Consider the following 21,164-nt stretch of genomic DNA (forward strand, 5'->3'; position numbering starts at 1 on the left):
GTAGTATGCAAGAAAAGGAGGTAATATGCAAGAAAAAGATAAAAAGAAATAAACCCAAATAAAATTAAGCTTTATTTTATTAAAAAAAGACCTTCTGGCAAGAAGGGGAGATCCAACTTTTGTAAATCAAAGTAAACTATCAACAAGCAGTGTAGAGTCGTGGAGTATAAAAGGGCTGTAGATTTAGCTACGCACTACTTTATATATAGAGAGAGGTGTAAAGTACTTTAGTAATTGTACTCCATTACTAGAGATACTTTAATTATACTGAATATTTTCCTTAAATACATTTATAAGGAAAAAATATACAGTACATTAATACTTTTTTCTCCGCTGTATACCTCAATGTACTAGTGAAGGCTCTAAAGCAGTCTGCTGCTCAGTCAGTATCGATAAGATTCTGAATAGATACTAGACACTAATATTTATATTTAGATGTTTAGTATTAATTTTGGCCTCCTGCACAATTTCTCTAGCGTGCCAATAAGTGCATGTGCATGAGTGTAGCATTTTTTGTTTTGTTTGTTACATTATGCTGACGCAAGCCCTTGTGTTTTATGGCAAAAAGCTTATTTTATATCTACAGTATAAGGCCAAAAAGGATTCCTTTTAGGCCAACCTAAGTGCAATTAGTCTTTTTGACAGACAAGGTTCTACACTTTCTGTCAAAATTGAATATAATGCTTGATTGTTGTGTGGTGCAGTTTTTTTCTATGTGACCTGAGTTATGGGGGACATCTACACCATGGGAGCACTAACAAGAGGTGAAGTGCAGAGTCAAGCCTTTTCTGTACCTATAAAAGTTTATCTATGGCCACAGCTATGATGTAAACCAGAGATGGGGGAGGGAAAGTGGTGTGCTGGATGCACAGGATTAATTTTGCCTCATGTTACATGAAGGATTCTCACAACCTGACTAGAGAGGCTGCAATCAATCGGTCCTGTAACAGAGAAAGGTATTTATAGCCATAAGGCATCAATGAGGAATGAATATAGGCTTTTGGTTATAATTTACAATTTTCAGTTTGTGCTTCAAGGCTAAATGTTTCTTAGCTGTAGAATTATAATACAGCATGATTAGTTAAATAATTAAACTAACTGGAGTTTACTTTGAATATGCTTGTTTATTCTCTTCTCATGGCACAAGATGCACAATACAAGACACTCAAGCATTAAGACACCTACTGTAAAGTTAAATAGTAATTCTTCATTAACTATTCTGATTTTATAATGTCAGTTATATCAGATGCCTTACAGACTTTCCTCTCTCTGTGGTGTTAGGTTCTTAAAGGAATGTTCCTTGTTCAATACAAGTTAAACTTAATCTACAGCATTTGTGGCATAATATTGATTGCCACAAATATATTCTGACTCATCCCTCCTTTTCTTTAAAAAAAGCACAAATCTGGGTTCCATTGAGGCACTTGCAGTGGAAGTGAATGGGGGCCAATTTTCGAACATAAAAATACTCACTTTTTCAAAAGTATTTCCATAAGACATAAACAATATGCATGTAAACAGGTTTTTGATGTGATAAAATCACTTACTAACCTTTTCTGTGTAATGTTATAGCCAATTTTAAAACTTCGTTGCCATGACTAATGCCAACAAACCCTAAAACCCTAAAATAACTGTAAAAATGACAATTTAAACAAATTTACATCTTAAATAATGCATGAGTTTTAACATCAGAATAATGGAAGTGCTTTTATAAAATTATATGCTTCATATTTCTGTTTAAACCCTCCAAAAATTGGGCCACATTCATTTTCATTGTAAGTGCCTTACTATAACATTATTTTTTGCTTTTTTAAAAGAAAAGGAGGGAAATACATTTTTGTGGTAATCAACATTATGCCACAAATGCTGTCGATTGAGCTTAACTTGTATTGACTCTGGAACATTCCTTTAAATCTCAGTCATACCGTGCCTCAAAATATACACCCGTTAATTCATTTGAATTATACATAATACATACAGTATATTACTGCAGAAGAGATCTCTTATCCTCACCGGGGATCTGTACAGACCCACGGGCAGTGTAGTCTAAGGAGTGGATGTAAGGTTTCTGTTTTATTAGTTATTTGTCACATAATCAGTCAGTTTGGTAGATAGGATTGAGAACTGGTTGAATACAGAGCATTGATCACAAATTCATTGATCACGTGTGTTTGTGTCAGTGTCTTTTCTTATATGTAAACTGCCTAAATGCCACTGGTCAAATGAACTGACATTCCACAAACCTAATTCTTACACTAGGCACGTATTTATACAACAGATATTTAATTTGACTGGATAAGTGACGTTCCAAGAGTGCTGACATGTGGTATAACAGCACTGGGATGTTTCACTCTTGGTATCACCCTGCTTGTCTGTGTTCACAGAGTTTCAGACTAGAGTATGTGAGCAGTGCAGTGTGGAGATGTGTGATTATGAAGCAGATTTTTTGAAAGACGGAACGCCAATACTTTCTCTCGCCCCAGAATCACGCAGAGTTTCTTTTCCCAGTAAGTGGGGAGCAAGCAAAAAGTGGGAAATGGAAAACCCGGAGTGGTTACAAAACTCTTTGAGCAGATAGTGCATTGCTTGGTGACACTTTTGTAATATTTTCCTTGACAGAGAGAAAACAGTCAAACTAACAGGCCGGTTTTTAGCAATCGGAAACGTAAGGTACTCAGTATTAACTCCTTTTTTTATGGAACTGGTGTAAAATAGCAATATCACACTCACAATCATGCTGATTTACTGAATATCAGCACAGCAAAAATAGAAAGATGGCTAAAGAGAGGGACAAGGAAGGAATTCATTCCACTGTATAGTTCTTAAATTTAAAATGAAACCATTATCATTAAAACTATCATAATCGGGGAGTCACGTGGCGCCATGCGAGGATCAGACGTGTGAACGATGAGCTCTGCGTACTTTGCTAGTTTTTAATTCTTTTTGTATCATAAACCGGTGAGATTCGATACACCCTGCTACATAACTGTTCTAAGAAGTCAACATGTCAAGGAATTCAAAATCCTCAGGCTCTGGGAATATTAAAAGACACTTACGTGCTCAAGCTGATACCTCCGACAGGCCCGGAGACCAGGGACTCGGTTTTGACGGTGCAGCGGGAGAAATTCAGCGGCAACTGGCGAGCATGTCTGTAATGTTGACGAAAGTCATAGCGGACCTGGAGGATCTTGCTGTAATACGGCGATTGATTACGGCAATGGAGGCGAAATTCTCTGAGTTGGTTACAAGAATTTGGGATGTCGAGTGACGGATCGATTATCTGGAGTCATCGGAGAGGGAATTAGCTGCTAATCCACTAGCGACCAAGATAGACTTGGAAAGCGTTTGGGAAAAGTTGGAGGATTTGGTGATCAAAATTGGTGAAACAACATCCAAATTGTTGGAATTCCTGAGCATGAGGAAGGCCGAGATATGGCGAAATTCCTAGACAAGCTCTTCCCGAGTCTGCTCAACATAGCAGGCCATAAGCTGGAAATTGAGCGAGCTCACAGAGTCCCGGCTCTCAGATCCACTGAGGGAGACAGGCCCTGATCAATTCTGGCCAAATTTCTGAGATCATCCGATAAAGATCTTGTGTTACACGAGGCGAGGAGTAAAGGAAGGCTTTCTTGGAAAAACCACAGCATTTTCTTGCTCCCAGACTTTGCGAAATGTGATCGATTCAAGGAATGCAAGAAACTCTTACATCAGTGGAAGCTCGCTTTTGCACTGATGTTTCCGGCCAAACTGAGAATAGATACTACGGATGGCTGCAAAATATTTACATGCCCACAGCAAGCATTGTCTTTCATAGAGACAATGGGGTGAGTAAGCCATTTGGTGTTTCTTACATGGCCCCCAAGTGAGCTTGACTCGCTGGGCATACACTTAACTGTCTGAGGAAGCTGGGCGCCATTAATGCGCATGTTTTTCTTTTTTCTGTTTGTTTGGTTCGGCGGGGGAAGTTCGGGGTTTGATTGTTGAACTAATGTTGGAATGTGGTCTTTATAATTTTATTTTTGACACATAATCTATTTTTTCTAATATGTCAAAATGTAAGATGTTAATATGAGGGGATTGTCTCTCTCCACGCGGAATGTGAATAGGTTGAGGCACCCCATAAAAAGGTTATTTATTTTTTAAACGTAAGAAATATGATATTGTGTTTCTTCAAGAAACACATCTTTCCCCGCAGGAAGCTGAAAAATTTGGGAAGATATGGAGTGGACATGTTTTCTTTAGTGCTGGCTCAAGTAAGAGCAGGGGAGTCATTACATTGATATGTAAACATCTACAATTCAAATGTCTCAAATTGAGTAAAGATAAATTAGGGAGAGTCATGATGCTTTTTTGTTTTGGCAGAAATTCAGGGACAAAGGTTGATTTTGGCTAATATTTACGCACCTAATGCTGATGATCAGGGCATTTTTATAGATCTTGAAGGGATGTTGCAAACTGTTGGCACCCCTCGTGATATAATATTGGGAGGAGACTTTAATCTATTGATGGATTCAGTCCTTGATCATAGTGAAGCAAAAGTGTGCAAGCCACATAGAGCAACATTGACGCTTCACAGGATGTGTAAAAATCTTGGTCTTACAGATATTTGGAGACTTTTAAACCCATCTGGGAGGGACTATACATTTTTTTCATCAGTCCATAAGATTTACTCTGGAGTAGATTTGTTTTATATCTAAGTCCCTCATTTCACCTTTTGTTGATTGCTTAATTGGAAACATCTTAGTCTCAGATCACACCCTGGTGAGTTTAGAGGTGTTGCCACATATGGAGAAAAATAATTCATATAGTTGGCACTTTAATGTATCCCTTTTGCAAAATCCAGATTTTCAACAAATGTTAAAGGCTGAAATCAATGTTTATATGGAGACCAACTTGCCCTCAGTATCCTATGTGGCGTGGCTTGGGAGGCACTTAAGGCGGTTCTTAGGTATGCCTCATTCATCAAAAAATCCAAAGCACGAGAACTCGTGGAGTTGGAAGGGAATATTAAAAGTGCCAAGGCAGAGCTGAAGCACCGAATGTCATCTGATGGCCTCAGAGAATTGACCCGACTGACATACAGATATAATACTATTTTGTCACAGAAGGTGGAGTTTTGCTATTCAGGGCAAGACAGTCATACTTTGAGTCAGGGGACAAAGCAGGGAAGCTTTTGCTAGATACATAAAACAGAGAGGGTCTTTTTCTACCATTCCCTCAGTGAAATCTGCTGGTGGTGAAATATTTACCTCGGCCATTGATATTAATAATGCTTTTAAAGAATTCTATCTTGATCTCTATAGTTCCATGTCGTCGTCTACTGATGAGGATATTAAAAAAATTCTCTTGATTCTGAGATAAACTTGGAGGAGCTTGGTGAGGTAATTAAGGCCTTGCCCACAGGCAAGGCTCCGGTGCCAGATGGCTTTGCCACTGAGTTTTTAAGATCTTATGCTACAGAACTGGCTCCACTTTTGTTAGAAGTTTATACAGAATCATTAAAGAATGGAAAGCTTCCACCAACCATGACACAAAACCAAATACTTTTATTGGATGGATTAAGTTACTTTATAGACACCCGGTAGCGGCGGTACAAACAAATGGATTAATTTCAGATTATTTTACTCTGGATAGGGGCACCCGGCAGGGTTGCCCTCTTTCCTCATTATTGTTCTGTCTTGCCCTGGAACCATTAGCAGCCACGATAAGAAGGGAAGATGACTTTCCAGGGGTGGTGGCGGGAGGTGTGGCGCATAAGCTTTTGCTTTACGCAGATAATATTTTATTATTTGTCTCCGACCCCACTAGATCTATGCCTTGCCTCCACAGAATTATTAATTCCTTTTCTAAGTTCTCAGGACACAGAGTCAATTGGTCTAAATCCGAAGCTTTGGCTCTGACAGCGTACTGCCCATTAACGGCTTTCCAGCCGGGCGCCTTCCAGTGGCCCAAACAGGGTATTAAGTATTTGGGCATTTTATTCCCAGCAAATTTGTCTGATTTAGTAAGAGTTAATTTTGATCCCCTAATAAAAAGTTTTTCGAACGATGTGGGCAGGTGGGCTTCATTACATTTATCTATGATTGAGAAGGTTAATGTAACTACATGTTACAACCTCTCCCTGTAGATGTCCCCCTCTCTTATTTTAAGCAATTTGATAGCATAGCGAAATCCTTCATTTGGAATGGTAAGCGTCCCAGATTACATTTCAATAAGTTACATAGACCGATTGACAAAGGTGGGCTAGGCCTACACAAGATTTTGTTTTATTATTGTGCATTCCGTCTCAGACATTTGGCTCATTGGTCACTTCCACCTGAGAGAGCCCCTCCCTGGTTTGGTATTGAACAGGAATTTCTTGCCTGTATTTTGCTATTGCAAATCCTTTCTATCAAACTAATCAGAGAAGTTAAGTTACACCCCTTTATTTCGCATTTGCACTCGGTATGGACAAGAGTGTCCAGAGTGTTTAAGTCTGACATTTATTTAAATGTTGCCTCGAGCATATGGCAGAACCCAAAATTATGTATTAATAAGTCCCCTTTCTGCTGGTTAGTGTGGACTGTGAGGGAGGTTAATACACTCGGTGACCTATATGAGAGTGGAGTGTTGAGATCTTTTGAAAATTTGGTTCAACATTTTGGGATCCAGAGATCTCAGTTTTATAGGTATTTACAACTGTGCCACCTACTCCGTACTATTTTTGGGAGTAGCATACACCCCCCTAGAGTGGCAGATACTCTGGGAGTGGTGATTACTGCTTTTGGAAAAGGTCATGAGGCATCAGTGTATTACTCCCTGCTAATTCAGAGTCTGGGGATGGAGCTTTAACTTCTATCAAGAGATTATGGGAGAAAGATTTCAACTTGGTATTGGAGTGTGGGCTAGGATTCTTAAAAAAGTGAAGTCTGCATCTAGAGATGCAAGGGTGTGTCTTATGCAATTCAAGATTTTACACAGATTTTATTGGACCCCCTTTAGATTGTATAGGCTTGGCCTTAAAGACATACCCACCTGCTGGCGATGCCAATCGGAGGATGGAGACACGGCCCATGTGTTTGTGGTGTATTGAGATCCAGAAATTCTGGTTGAAGGTTCAGAATTTTGTGTGTGACGTGGTGGGCACTCAGGTTTCGTTTTGCCCCAGACTTTGTGTTTTGGGCGATGGGGCGGTCATCAATGTGGGGAAATAGTCACATAGAGAATTGGGTTCTGACCTGTGTGATGATCACCAGGCAGATTATTTTGAGGGGTTGGAGGTCAGCTGGTGTGTCCCCATTTCCGGAGTGGTGCACGGAGATGGGGAGGGTGGTGGCTTATGAAGAGGTGTCATTGAGAAGATGGGGTAACTTAGATTTTTTTTTAGAATTTTTATTTTTTTAGAGTTTGTCGGGAAATGGGGCAATTATTTGGAGTTTTTGGAGGGCTCTCGGGGTGGGACGTGGAGAGAGTAGTGTAGTTTTGGTTGAGTATGATTATATATATATATATATATATATACACAACAGTTAGTTCCGGTCCTCGAATCTGATTGGATGAGAGACGTTCCATGAGCACTGATGGTCTGACACCATCAGCACTCGAACACTTCACTCCGCTTGTGTTCGTGCCATTCTAAAGTAAAGTGTAAGAGCAGTGCATATGTGTTAAGAGCTACTGTTTGTCTTTTTTTTTTTTTTTTTTGGCATAACAGCCAGCAGGTGGTGGCAAAAGATCATTTCCACGTCAATCGTGAATCCACGTCAGCCACTGTTTACATACAACAGCACTCCGTGATCGCTACTACACTACTAAAGCTAGGAAATAGCTTTAAATGAACAACTTCAGCATTACGGCTCATCACAGCTGAGAGACACAACAGACTGATTGATTACAGAACTCAAGGCACTTACCTCTTACCGGAGTTTCCACACTGGATACATACTGTTTAAAATGGCGGAGGACATTGCGGTTTCTATAGTGAATGACTCTTTCGCACCAGCTACCGCGAAATAGGGAGAAATACCCCCACTTGGACGGCTATTTTACCACTGAGAAAGCTGATCTTCAGAAAGCTGACAGCATCTCTGCTTAGGAGTGGCAACAGGTGATCGCACACACTCCGTCTCTCTCTCTCTCTCTCTCTCTCTCTCTCTCTACACACACACACACACACACACACACAAACAAACAAACACACACACATCCATCCTCCTTTCTCCAATAACTTGTTAGAAACAGCACAAGCCCTGATACTATTTCTGAAGTGACATTTTTTAATTACTAATGAAGGCTTGGACGCATCATTTGGTTTGAACCAACAATGGCAAATTCTGATCGGTCGTGTAAGAATGTAGTTCCATGCACAAACGCGTTTTTATGACCTTACTCAGTTTTTCCTATTTTTTTTAAATGTACTTGTTCATTGAACTGTTGTATATAAGCAATATCACATTCGCAATCGTGCTATATGGCCCTAAACCAGCACTGCAGTGATTACCTACGGCACTTGGCCTGCGGCCTCGTGCCTGCGGCCGAATCACAGCAGTGCTGATGTAGGGCCATAGCGCACTCTTGCTCATGTGATATTGCTTAAATATACATATATATATATATATTTGTTTGTTTGCTTTTTTCCTGTATATCTACTCGTGTGACCACAGGGATGTTTGTTTGGGGGCGGGGTTGGGGATTGGGAGGGGGAGGGGTGGTTGTGGGGTTTAAATGTTGTTTGTATATATACACTACCGGTCAAAAGTTTTGAAACACTTACTCACTCTTTATTATAATTTCTTTTTTTTTTTTTTTTTTTTTTCACATTTTAGAATAATAGTAAAGTCATTAAAACTATGGAATAACATAAATGGAACTATGGGAATTATGATGGGACTAAACAAAATCCAAAATAAATAAAAACTGTGTTATATTTTAGCATCTTCAAAGTAGTCACCCTTTGCCTAGAATTTGCAGACATGTACTCTTGACATTTTCTCAACAAACTTCTTGAGGTATCACCCTGGGATGCTTTTTAAACAGTATTGAAGGAGTTCCCATTTATGTTGGGCACTTATTGGCTGCTATTCTTTATTATTTGGTTCAAGTCATCAATTTCAAAAACTTTTTTTTTAATTACATTTTAGTTTTATAATGAAATAAATTAATATGGTGGCACAATTATATTTTTATCTACAAAACTAATTTCAAATATTTAAGCATACGCCTTCAGATCAAAAGATTTTTAAGATCAAGAGAAACATTTCAGTCAAGTGTTTCAAAACTTTTGACCAGTAGTGAATATATGTTTTTGCTTTTCTTTATTATTGTAAGATTTCATAAAAGATGTTAATTACAATGTATATATATATATATATATATATATATATATATATATATATATATATATATCATAATCATCATCACCATGACAATAATCATAATATCTATAAAATGTCACCATTACTGGGTCATTTAGAGTGTAATGAAATTGGTTATCTTATTTCTGAGCAATATGAAATCTCTTAGCAAATGAAATTCTGAGCCTAAATATTAATTGGATCAGTGTTCACTTTATACCCATAGAATAAACAGTACAAGTAACAGTAAATTCTCATTTCCATCAATGGAATTCAGATACAGTAAACATGTGGTTCACAGTTATCTTCAAATCAGAACATTCTTCACCTTCAGGGGTGGACCGTGATTGGCTCTTGAGACGGAGGGAGGGTCTGAATCGGGTGCGGTCGTTAAAGCTCCAACTCTTCTGGACCTTGGCGGGACTCGATCCATCAGTGCTGATCTCGGCTCCAGGGGATCGTCTGTCTGTAACAGATGTCTGTCTGCTTTTAATGCTCTGTCCACGTGGGCTTGCCATCCTTACCCGGTCCTTAAAACTCAGCTTCTGACTAGAGGGGGAGAAGAGAGAGAGAGAGAGAGAATGAGAGAGCGATAGAAGAAACTCCACTTCGATTGCCATGAGTCATGGCAATCAAATACATGAGTGCAGTCCAAAAAGTGCAGAGACCAAGTTCTTTTTATTAGTTCTGCATTGCTTGTTTAGACCCCCATGGTATTACGAGTGAAGTCAAACAAGTGACACTCTGAATCGCCAAGGCAAAATCTAATGTAAGATGAAAGACCCTGAGAGGAATGCCAAGGAAAGAGGCATGAAAATTCATTACTTCAATGTTCATGTAAAAAGAAATGGCTCAAGTGATTTTTATTGATTTACATCAATGGTGGCTTGAAAGGTTGATTTTTTTTACATCATTATGAACATATTGAGGAGTTAATTATTCTTTTATTACATGTTTTGTGAGTAATGGCATGAATGCTCATGATTACAAATTTCTATTATGGAAATGCTAATGAAACCTGCTCATAGAGTGATATTTTAATGCATAGCTATTAACATCATGGAATCTCAATGAGTGCTGCTGCTGGCACACATGAAAAGGGTACATTTTCTGTAGGACACTTGTGAAAATTCTTTATCAATGCCCATTTTAAGAGAAAATACATCAGAATCCTCTCAATTGCAGAGAAAACAATAGGACACACAACTGAACACAATGAGAGAAAAGAGCAGTAGCGACTCTTGCAGCACTAAAATGAGTCATCCACTTCTGCTCAATAATGTCATATTTGCAACTATGCTAATTATTATAGCATTACCTCTTGGTCACTGACGAATACTGCATCATAAATGAGTGAATGAAGGATGTTTCACACAAGCAACTGGTTAGACACCTTCAAAGCACCATACCCAAACACCTTTTTGAAATCTTTGTTATTCCCACTCTCTCAGACAGTTGGTATAGATAAATGGGTGGATTTATTTTATTTGTACTTTCCTTAATTAATTTATAATCTGAGAAAATTGTTTTGTTTGGCTCCATTCAAATTGGCCACACAAGTATGGTACAATCTATTATGGAAATTATACTACTGGTTCTTTCTATTATCTGGGCTGATGACACCATGCATTAGTAGCTGTTGTGTAACACTGTCATTCACAAATTCTGACTTGACTTTCTCATCTCCATTATTTTCTCTCCCTCATTGAAGTCAATGCCCCTAATAAACACATTTGTCTGGTGAATGATAAAATCATGAAAACATGGAGATACTAATACATCCCTATTACTTTCTATTTCATATTCCCTCTGCTTAATGAATATACTGTATGTGCAATGGCAAAAATATAGAGTGCAATTAATAACAAATGGCTGTAAACAGTCTCTAGACATCAGAGGTCAGATTTTTTTTGCTGGCTCACAAATTAAAGCCGGGTGAACAATTGTTGCTTGTCTTCGATATGATCACAGTGAGTGTGAGTGGGTGAAACCATGGCACACTGTGTAACGTTATGACAGACTGTACGATACACATCGTCTAAACTGACAATTCTGACTGGGTGCTGTAACTTATCTTGGCATTGTAGGAGCAATCACACTGCATGAATGCGATACAAAATTTCTGCCAGTACCAGAACCTTGTCAAAGGCTAAAATTCATTGCAAAAGCAATTGTTTGGCTGTGGTGAACATGTCACATACTAAGTGATCAAAGACTGCCAGTTTTTCCAGAAGGCAACATCATGGCCATTGTTCAAAGACTAGTGGTCAGTTGTCGTTTTACAGTTTACCGCAACAATAGCAAGCTTCAGAAGTCTGTCTTATTCTGACAAAATAATTTTTAAAGGATTATAATATTATAGGATTATGTGATGTGACATCAAACACTAAAAACTAAATGAGTATGAACAAAAAATACACACCTTGTAGTTGACTCGCCTTGGTCCTTCCTTTGGGTGTTGAATGTAGGAAAGAGAAATAAATAAATGTGAAAATTGTGATTCATTTCAAATGAAATTATGGTTTATAGTCTTCTTATAAGCTATGTCATAAGATCAATTTCATATGATCTAGTATATCATGAAATACATCATGCATACTAATGCACCAAAAGCAACAGTTGAAACAGCAGAGGATGCAACAGCCAGTTCAAAACACAATGCATGGATAAATTCAATAATAAGCATACAGTATACGTGCATATCAGAAGATGCTCAGTGTATTGCAAGCAACTTCAAAAAGCTTAAGCAAATGAATATGCCATATGTACAAGGAGGGTTTCTGAGGTTGTGTCTCGTTTGGAAGGCTGCGTCCTCCAGAGGTCGCATTTGTTGGCTGCATATGTCATCGAGGCTGTCTCATTTCAGAAAAGTGAGTAGGACGCTTTGAATGCAGCCTTCGAATGCGACCTTCTTTCACGGGAATTCGGAGGATGCATGAGGTGTATCCTTCGTGGGCACTCACAACCCACAATTCTTTGCTTCAACGGAAATGTCTAAAAAAATTATGCCAATTTGCCCGTAAATATGATGTTCAAACGTAAGTAATGTTAATTCCCAAATTGAAGTACCTCAGTAGATGGGCGCAGAGTATATAATATGTATAATTATATTAATATATAATTAAAATAAAGTATTAGACTAAAAGTGCACCTGTAAAATCTATTTTCTTTTCTCTTTACATCATAACTCTCCTAAAATTTACCTCATACATTCCCTTATAAAGGGACTTTGTTCCCTTCTCACTCAAAGCGCTCGCGCTTGTTAAAGAGTGGCGTGCTGTCATAGCAACCATGTTACGTTCCATTTCTGTTTGTCCTATGAAGGCCGTCTTGTTTAAACGAGGCTTGTTTAAAGGAGGACGCTCAGTATATTGCAGCCTTCAAAGGACGTGTCCTACCTAGCACGCAGCCTTCGAAACGAGACACAGCTTCAGCAAGAGTCTAGCATATTGTGTGTGTTAACATTATGCAGATTATTTCATAGCTTAAGTTTTGTGACCTTAAATGAATAGTTCATCCAAAAATGAAAATTTGCAGATAATTTACTCACCCTCAGGCCATCCAAGATGTATATGACTTTCTTTCTTCATCAGAACAGGTTTTAAGATTTTTAGGAAAGTATCCCTGGTTTTTAGTTTCATCCAATGCAAGTGAATGGACACCAATTTTTGACGGTTCAAAAAAGCACACTTATTCAGCATCAAAGTAATCCACACGACTCCAGCTGATCAAGTAATGTCTTCTGAAGTGAACTGATACGTTTGTGTGAAAAACGAATCACTAATTAAACCTTTATTAACTTTAAAAAATCACTTCCTGTTAACACTCAATGCCTCCCGTCACTGTCGCATGACGTCATCACGTTGGTGCGTTCACGTAAGAATTCAGAAGTTCCGCTCTGTTTCCACAGAGGAACGTACTTCATTCAAGAGTTTTAAAGTGCCCATTTAAAGTTTAAATACGTTTTAATTACTGATTTGTTTTTCAAACGAACGTATCGATTAACTTCAGAAGACATTACTTGATCGACTGGAGTCGTGTAGATTACTTTGATGCTGCCTAAATATGCTTTTTGGACCATCAAAAACTGGTGTGCATTCACTTGCATTGGATGAAGCTAAAAACCTGGGATACTTCCCTAAAAATCTTAAATCCTGTTCTGATGAAGAAAGTCATATACACTACCGGTCAAAAGTTTTGAAACACCTGACTGAAATGTTTCTCATGATCTTAAAAATCTTTTGATCCAAAGGTGTATGCTTAAATGTTTGAAATTAGTTTTGTAGACAAAAATATAATTGTGCCACCATATTAAATCATTTCATTATAAAACAAAAATGTAATAATACTAATGTACATATTTTACTAACTTGACTATTTCCTGACTTGCCAGCCAGTATTCAGAGTATTGACATTTGAAATATGGGAAGGGAAGAAAACAATGGCGGATGGTCGGTCGGGTGTGGTAGCTGCTCTGTTACTCTACACGCTAATCTTAAAGTTTGTACATCCAGCAAATATTTATGCATTTAAACAGTCTCATAATAACAGATATTTAAATAAAATTTATGACAATTGTGAACAAGCCGTTCATGGGATCTTTTGGTATAAACAAACAAACATGATCTATTGCTTCTCTGGATATGGAGAGTATGCGTTTACAATCACCTTCCTAACTGCACGTCGGTATTACCGAAGAAAACTGGAAAGAACAGCGTGTAAACAACAACACAATAATGCTGTGATAATAGCCATCTGCTTACTTTTGTCCGGGGACATTCACCAGTGCCCTGGTCCAACCATTGTAACAGATGAGGGAAGCACTGTTGACAATTCCATCAGCAACTCTACCTCTACTCAGGTATGTAGCTCATTCAGAGGCTACTCATGTTTTAAAACTAGACAGCAAAATTATACTGTGTGTCGTGTGCTCTCCCCGAGCTCCATGAAGGATCCGATGACAGCCCAGCGGAGTTTGATGCCGATCTGGCTCGGTCAACGGGCGTTGCTCCTAGCGAGCATCCGCGGCAAAACTTGTGGAGGGGAGGGCTGTCGTTGCCATCAGAGTCCCTGAGTTCCCCGGCGGATCTGGCGGCCGAGTGGTGGGGTCGATCCGTTGGCCTGGTGGTGCAGACTGATGGTCATCCACCGGTGGACTCGTGGACTGTAGAGACTTCGTTGGTGGGAATTCACTCTGTGTCGGTGATGGCACTTTCTCAGGTAGGGGATTGTATGCCCGTAAGTTCAAGTGACACGCAGTTGAACGATAAACTTGATGTACATAAACACGTACATAATAAGAAGCATGCAGTGGTGAACAGAGCAATACAAAAGAATCGGAAATTGAAAGTTTTTCAAACTGTAAATAACTCTAGAATTATTTGGGATCCAAATGTAAAACCAAAGGGTATATTAGGTGGACACCTAAATATACGAAGTTTGAAATCAAAAAGTGATCAGATAAATCATATATTATTCGAATCTAATTTAGACTTTCTCTGTTTATCGGAAACCTGGCTTCATGACAATACTCCATCAGCTGCTTTAAATGTCCCGGGTTATGATATTTACAGGAAGGAACGAACTGAAAGGAAAGGAGGGGGAGTTATGATTTATGTGAGAAACACTATCCGTTGTAATGAGATTCTAGGGCAAAATCCTACTGATCTAGAATGTATGTGTTTAAACATGATTTTATCACCTCAGATGTCCTTCACACTTATATTGATTTATCGACCACCTGCTTTAAATAAGTTTTCATGATGAATTTAAGAAGGTATTATGTCAGTGTGATTTTTAAGAAAAAAGTTATTGTTATGGGTGATTTTAATTTAAATTGGGAAGAAGCTTAAGCAAATCGCTGATGGTTTTAATTTGGTCCAACTGATCAAAGGTCCAACACGAATAACAAATGGCACTAGTTCTCAGATTGACCTAATATTTAGTAATAGACCGGAGAGAATTATAAAGTCATATAATATGATAACATGGTTGTCAGACCATAATATGGTGCTTATATCTAGAAAATTAACTAGCAAGTGATTTACTACACATGCCAGTAATAAGGAATTCTTCAGTATTCCAAAAAATAAGTAAGATGGTTTTAAAGTAGCAATAAAAAATACTAATTGGAAAGATTTATTATCTAATACAAATTTAGAAATAGCTAGTCAAACCTTTACAGAAAAGTTACAATCTACAATTAGTGGTTTTTCAATGAAGATGAAATGTAATTACAATAAACAGTCCCACCCCTGGGTGAATGATAATTTTAAAAAATTAATGAAGGAACGGGATAATGCTTTAAAATTAGCAACAAGATCAAAGATGGTCCATGATAAACATAAATTTGTTATATTAAGAAATAAGGTAGTAAGAGGATTAAGGAAAGCAAAGGCAGATTTTTTTATCACAATTATTTAAAACGCTCATGGTAACTCAAAAACTATATGGAGACAGATTAAAAAACGAACTGGTCAAAATAATGTAAAAAAAAAAAGGCCAATTGAATTAAAGATTAATGATACAATTTTACAGAGCCCGAATGATGTGGTACAGGCCCTTAATCACTATTTTATTGAGTCAGTGGATAAAATAGCTCAAAGTTTCACAGCACAACCTTATTTACAAACAATTAATGCTAGTGAGACAGCTTTGGTATTAAGACCAGTAACTAAGTTAGAGGTTGAAAGAGCAGTCATGTCTCTTAAGTCCTCAAGGGCTAAGGATATTTATGGTATGGACACATTTTTACTGAAACAAATTAGTTCTTCAATAGTTAATCCTCTAACACACAACATTAATGATTCATTAGATCAAGGGATATTCCATAATTCTTGGAAGCCAGCGGTTGTGGCTCCTATATTTAAGGGAGGCGACCCTCGTTTAACTTGTAATTATAGGCCCATTAGTGTCCTACCTACAATATCAAAGGTTTTTGAAAAACTGGTGGCCAAACAAATTATTGATCATCTTAATAATAGTTCTTTCCAATTACATCCGATGCAATTTGGTTTTAGGGTAAATCATTCAACAGAAACTGCTACATGTTACTTTATAGAAAAGGTGAAGGCATTAATGGATAAAGGTGGAGTGGTAGGGGCTGTATTTCTTGATTTACAGAAAGCTTTTGATACTGTAAACCATAATAAACTTTTAAATAAATTACTCAATTAAATTTTTTCGATAGATTTTTTAAATGTAATCAAATCTTACCTCTCTTCCCGTTCTCAATTAGTAAAAATTGATAATTTTAAATCTAATTCATTATGTCTATCAACTGGTGTTCCACAAGGGTACTGGGCCCAATTCTCTTTAGCATGTATATTAATGATTTACCCATGGTGTGTCAACAATGTAATATTCTAATGTACACTGATGATACAGTAATTTTCACACATGGTAAAAATGCAGAAGAGGTTGCAAATAAGTTGACAGATGTTATGGCAGAAGTTACATCCTGGCTCAATCAGGGATATCTGAAATTAAATGTGTCAAAAACAGTCTGTATGTTCTTTTCTAAAGGACATAGTGTTGATATAAAGCAGGACATTTTTATTTCGGTAGAGAAATTACAAGTTGTTTCAGAATGTAAATACCTAGGAGTTCATCTGGACTCCTGTCTTGGTTTTAAAACTCACATAAAAAAGGTTTGTAAAAAGGTCAAATTTAACTTGGTTAATTTTAGGTTTATTAGAAATTTTTTATCAAATGAGGCTGCAAAGATATATTTTCACTCCATGATTCTTTCTCATATCACATATTGTCTGACAAGCTGGTCTAATACACATTTCATAGTTCTAAAACCATTGGAATTATTTTACAAACAAGCACTTAAAATTTTAGATAAAAACAATTTAGTTTTCACCATTGTCACATTTTAAATAAGTATAACTTGCTTAGCTGGGAAAACCTTATTAAGTTTAAAAATGTTTGTTTAGTTCATAAGATTATGTATGGTTTAGCTCCTCCTCCTCTGGCTGATTTTTTTCATTTTAAATCTATTGAAAACAGAGTAACTAGAGGTGCAGCTAGAGTGGACTGCATAATTCCACGTAGGAAAACTTAATTTGGTCAAGCTGTTTTTTCATTCAGAGCATCACATCAGTGGAATTCCACACCACAGTCAATTAGAGAATGCACATTGTTTAACTCATTTAAGTATAATTTTAAGAAATGGCTTCTTCATAATCAACCATGTGAACATTAATGTTGCTCCCTCTATTATTACTATTAATAATTTTATTATTATTATTTAACCCATAACAATACCTTGTCTTTTTTGTCTTTCTTTTTATATATATGTATATATATTGTCTTTTTGTACAATATGTTTAATTGTATTTCACAGAGCTGTTTACAATTTCTGGTTCTATTATTGTTGTTATTGTTTTTCTCTATTGTTTCTTTTCTTTTCTCTAGTTTTAGGCCTAATAACATCTGGCAAAGGGACTACCAATGAAAACTAGCCTTCGGGCTAATTTGGGTACATTTACATTCATGAATGTTGATTAATGTACACTGTCCCTTCTTGAAATAAAAAAATAAAAAAATAAATACAAATAAATAGGCAAGTTTTAGTTACATTTAAATGTTGTTTCGGCTAAAGCAGGTATTTAAATTGTATGCTGTATGATATAAATATGATATTTACATTTATGCATTTGGCAGATGCTTTTTATCCAAAGCGACTTACAGTGTATTTATTACAGGGACAGTCCCCCTGGAGCAACCTGGAGTTAAGTGCCTTGCTCAAGGACACATTGGTGGTGGCGGTGGGGATTGAATCGGCAGCCTTCTGATTACCAGTTATGTGCTTTAGTCCACTACGCCACCACCACTCCATATGATATGTAATATGATATAAAAATAATATGAATGTTTAGATTATATTTTAACTAGTGTTTATGCTGCCTCATTATCATCAACGAAGCTTGTGTTTGCAAATATCTGTTCGGGTGTAAATGTGTAAAATGTGCTGTAAATATGCCCATATTAGAAAATCAGCATATTAGAATGATTTCTGAAGGATCATGTGACACTGAAGGCTGCAGTAATGATGCTGAAAATTCAGCTTTGATCACAGGAATAAATTGCATTTGACAATATATTCAAATAGAAAAGTTATTTTAAATTGAAAAAATATTCCACAATATCACTGTTTTTGCTGTATTTTGGATCAAATAAATGCAGCCTTGGCGAGCAGAAGAGACTTCTTTTAAAAACATTAAAAAATCTTACAGATCTAAAAACTTTTAAACGGTAGTGTAGGTATAAAGTTTTTAAGTAAAATCTTTATGTAAAGAAAATGTGGAGTCAGATAATACATTCAATCATTAAGTCTCCTCACATTCATTCTCTCTCAGGGGAGGGGTCTTTGTCTCCTCAGGTGTGAATCACATCAATATTCATGATCATCCACGCCTCCTCGCATATGGCCTTTCTAACACTAAAAGTGTCTTACAAAAGTTAAATGACTATATTGTTTTGAATGAATGAGTGATCGGAATGGTTTCACATCATTTTTGTAGCAAAAACTGTAGGCTACAAGTTCTCAAAAGTATTGTGAACAAATGTTTAGTATGTGATATATGGCCTTATTTCAGTGACTTACAATTTTTGTTTTTTCAAAAACCACGCATAAACATTATTTTCTCAAAAATACAAACATGTACATACATGTTTTTCACATATTATTGTAGCCCAGTTTGTGCTGGATACAGTGTTATCAGACTTTAGCCATTAATATGTTTTTAAGCAACTGAAAGAAGCACAAATGTCAAGGCATGTCAAAACTTCTCCAGGGCCCAAAACACCCTCAGACCCCAGAGGGTTAAAAAGCATCCCAGGGTGATACCTCAAGAAGTTGGTTGAGAAAATGTCAAGAGTACATGTCTGCAAATTCTAGGCAAAGGGTGACTACTTTGAAGATGCTAAAATATAACACAGTTTTGATTTATTTTGGATTTTTTTTAGTCACAACATAATTCACATAGTTCCCTTTCTGTCACTCACTCGACGTTGTGTCGATGTAGTGACACTAGGGGTCACTCTTGAGAGCCCCAAACACCTCTGATTTTTTGAAAAAATGAAAATGAGAATTGACGAGTGGAATTTGCCACTCCTCCAGACATACGGGTATAAAAGGAGCTGGTATGCAACCACTCATTCAGATTTTCTCTTCGGAGCAGAGCAGTTCTATTAATTGAAGCTGAATTCATCCACGAAGTTCATTCACCTCATCTGCTGGATTCTACAATGCATTTCAGCGGCTTCTCCCCCTCTGCACCCGTGGAGTACAGAGAACGCCCCTGGGCGCTTCGGCAGAAACAACTAAAAGAGTATATTCTAAAAAGAGTATATTTTCTTTCTAAAAGAGTGGCACACACAGAACGTCTTTTTAAAGATGACTTTCCGTTTGTGTGTTATTCCTGGTTGCGGTCGTTATCTCTCCGCTTCTGACGGCCACGATCGCTGTCTTATGTGTCTGGGCGCTGCCCACGCGGAGACATTGTTCGTGGATGGGTCTTGTCCTCAGTGCGAGAACATGACCATGGCAATGTTACGGTCGCGGCTTGCATTCATAAGAAAGCAAGCCACCCCAGCGGTTCTCCGCCTCGGTCCTTCTACCTACGGGTATGAAGCCGTGCCGGTTAGCACTGGGGGCAATTTGGGGACCTCAATGGGACCACCTCCGCCATTCCCCAGCATGCTCGCTTGCCCCGGTCGGGCGCTCGGACGAGATTGCTGGCTCGTCTCAGGGTGAGTTCGACCTCTCGTTTGGAGCCCGGGAAGAAGACGAGTTATCAAGCTCAGCATTGGAGAGCGGGCTCGTCCAGTCGGACGCAGAGGCTTCGACTGGGCTTCCTCCTTCGGGAATGGTCGCCCAGTCTCAGGCCCACGCAGAAATGATGGACATGCTTTCCCGGGCGGGGCACCATCTGGCACCCGCGAATCTCCATGTCTTGAATCTCCACGTCTGGCCCCTGGACGGGACGTGGAAGACCTAAGTGGCCTACCACATGATCACTCAGGCTAGGGCTCCCTCTATGAGGTGCCTGTATGCCTTGAAGTGGCGACTGTTCGCTAAGTGGTGTTCTTCCTGACGCGAAGACCCCTAGAGATGTGCAGTCGGATCAGTGCTTTCCTTCCTGCTTGAGGGACGGCAAACTGGTTTCCCTGATGGCAAACTGCATCTTCCTTGGGCAGAGGCCCCTCTGCCCCTGGTCACCATGCTCTGTAGAAACTCCTTCCCCTTCGGGTAGGACCTACCATGGGACCTCTCCACATGACATACTTCCGACAAGACTCGGTAAGACCATGTGATGTATTCCACTCAAAATACCCCCCCCCCTTTTGGGGTGGGGTGTGGTCTCCGCAGTGTCTTCCCCTTGGGAGGGACACCCCCCGATGCAGACATTTATGGCTCCCAGTCAGTTAACAAATTCCACTCTTTTTGGGGAGAAAAGAGAGGGAAAAGAGGCCTCAGCTGGGCTAGCCTCTCCCTATAGTTGGGCAGCCGACTTGTTCCTAATGGACCGTTCAACGCTCATAAAAGTGTTGGGGGAGGTTACGTGACGGCCTGGTGCGCTGGCTACGAGGCACACAGCAGTCTGCCCTTCACACACCGACAGTTCACGTAACACAGTTCAGCTAGTTGTGGCGTTTTGTATAGGGACCCCTAGTGTCACTACATCGACACAACGTCGAGTGAGTGACAGATAGGGAACGTCCTGGTTACTTTCGTAACCTCTGTTCCCTGATGGAGGGAACGAGACGTTGTGTCCCTCTTGCCACAACGCTGAACTACCCACTGAAATGGCCGGGACCTGG

At 38.5% G+C, this 21,164-nt stretch overlaps 1 protein-coding gene across 1 annotated transcript in view; it reads right to left on the bottom strand.

Moving 5' to 3' along the window:
• LOC127444908 (potassium voltage-gated channel subfamily KQT member 5-like) overlaps window positions 1-21,164 on the bottom strand; it is a 204,641-nt gene that overhangs the window by 19,767 nt on the left and 163,710 nt on the right. The window contains exons 9-10 of the mRNA XM_051704562.1: window positions 11,755-11,781; window positions 9,661-9,881 (exon numbers count right to left, since the gene is read on the bottom strand). Of these exons, the coding sequence (XP_051560522.1) occupies window positions 9,661-9,881; window positions 11,755-11,781 (248 nt within the window). The remainder of the gene's footprint in view (window positions 1-9,660; window positions 9,882-11,754; window positions 11,782-21,164) is intronic.

This window comes from Myxocyprinus asiaticus, chromosome 8 (genome assembly GCF_019703515.2).
Source record: "Myxocyprinus asiaticus isolate MX2 ecotype Aquarium Trade chromosome 8, UBuf_Myxa_2, whole genome shotgun sequence".
In the NCBI taxonomy this organism is placed as follows: domain Eukaryota; kingdom Metazoa; phylum Chordata; class Actinopteri; order Cypriniformes; family Catostomidae; genus Myxocyprinus; species Myxocyprinus asiaticus.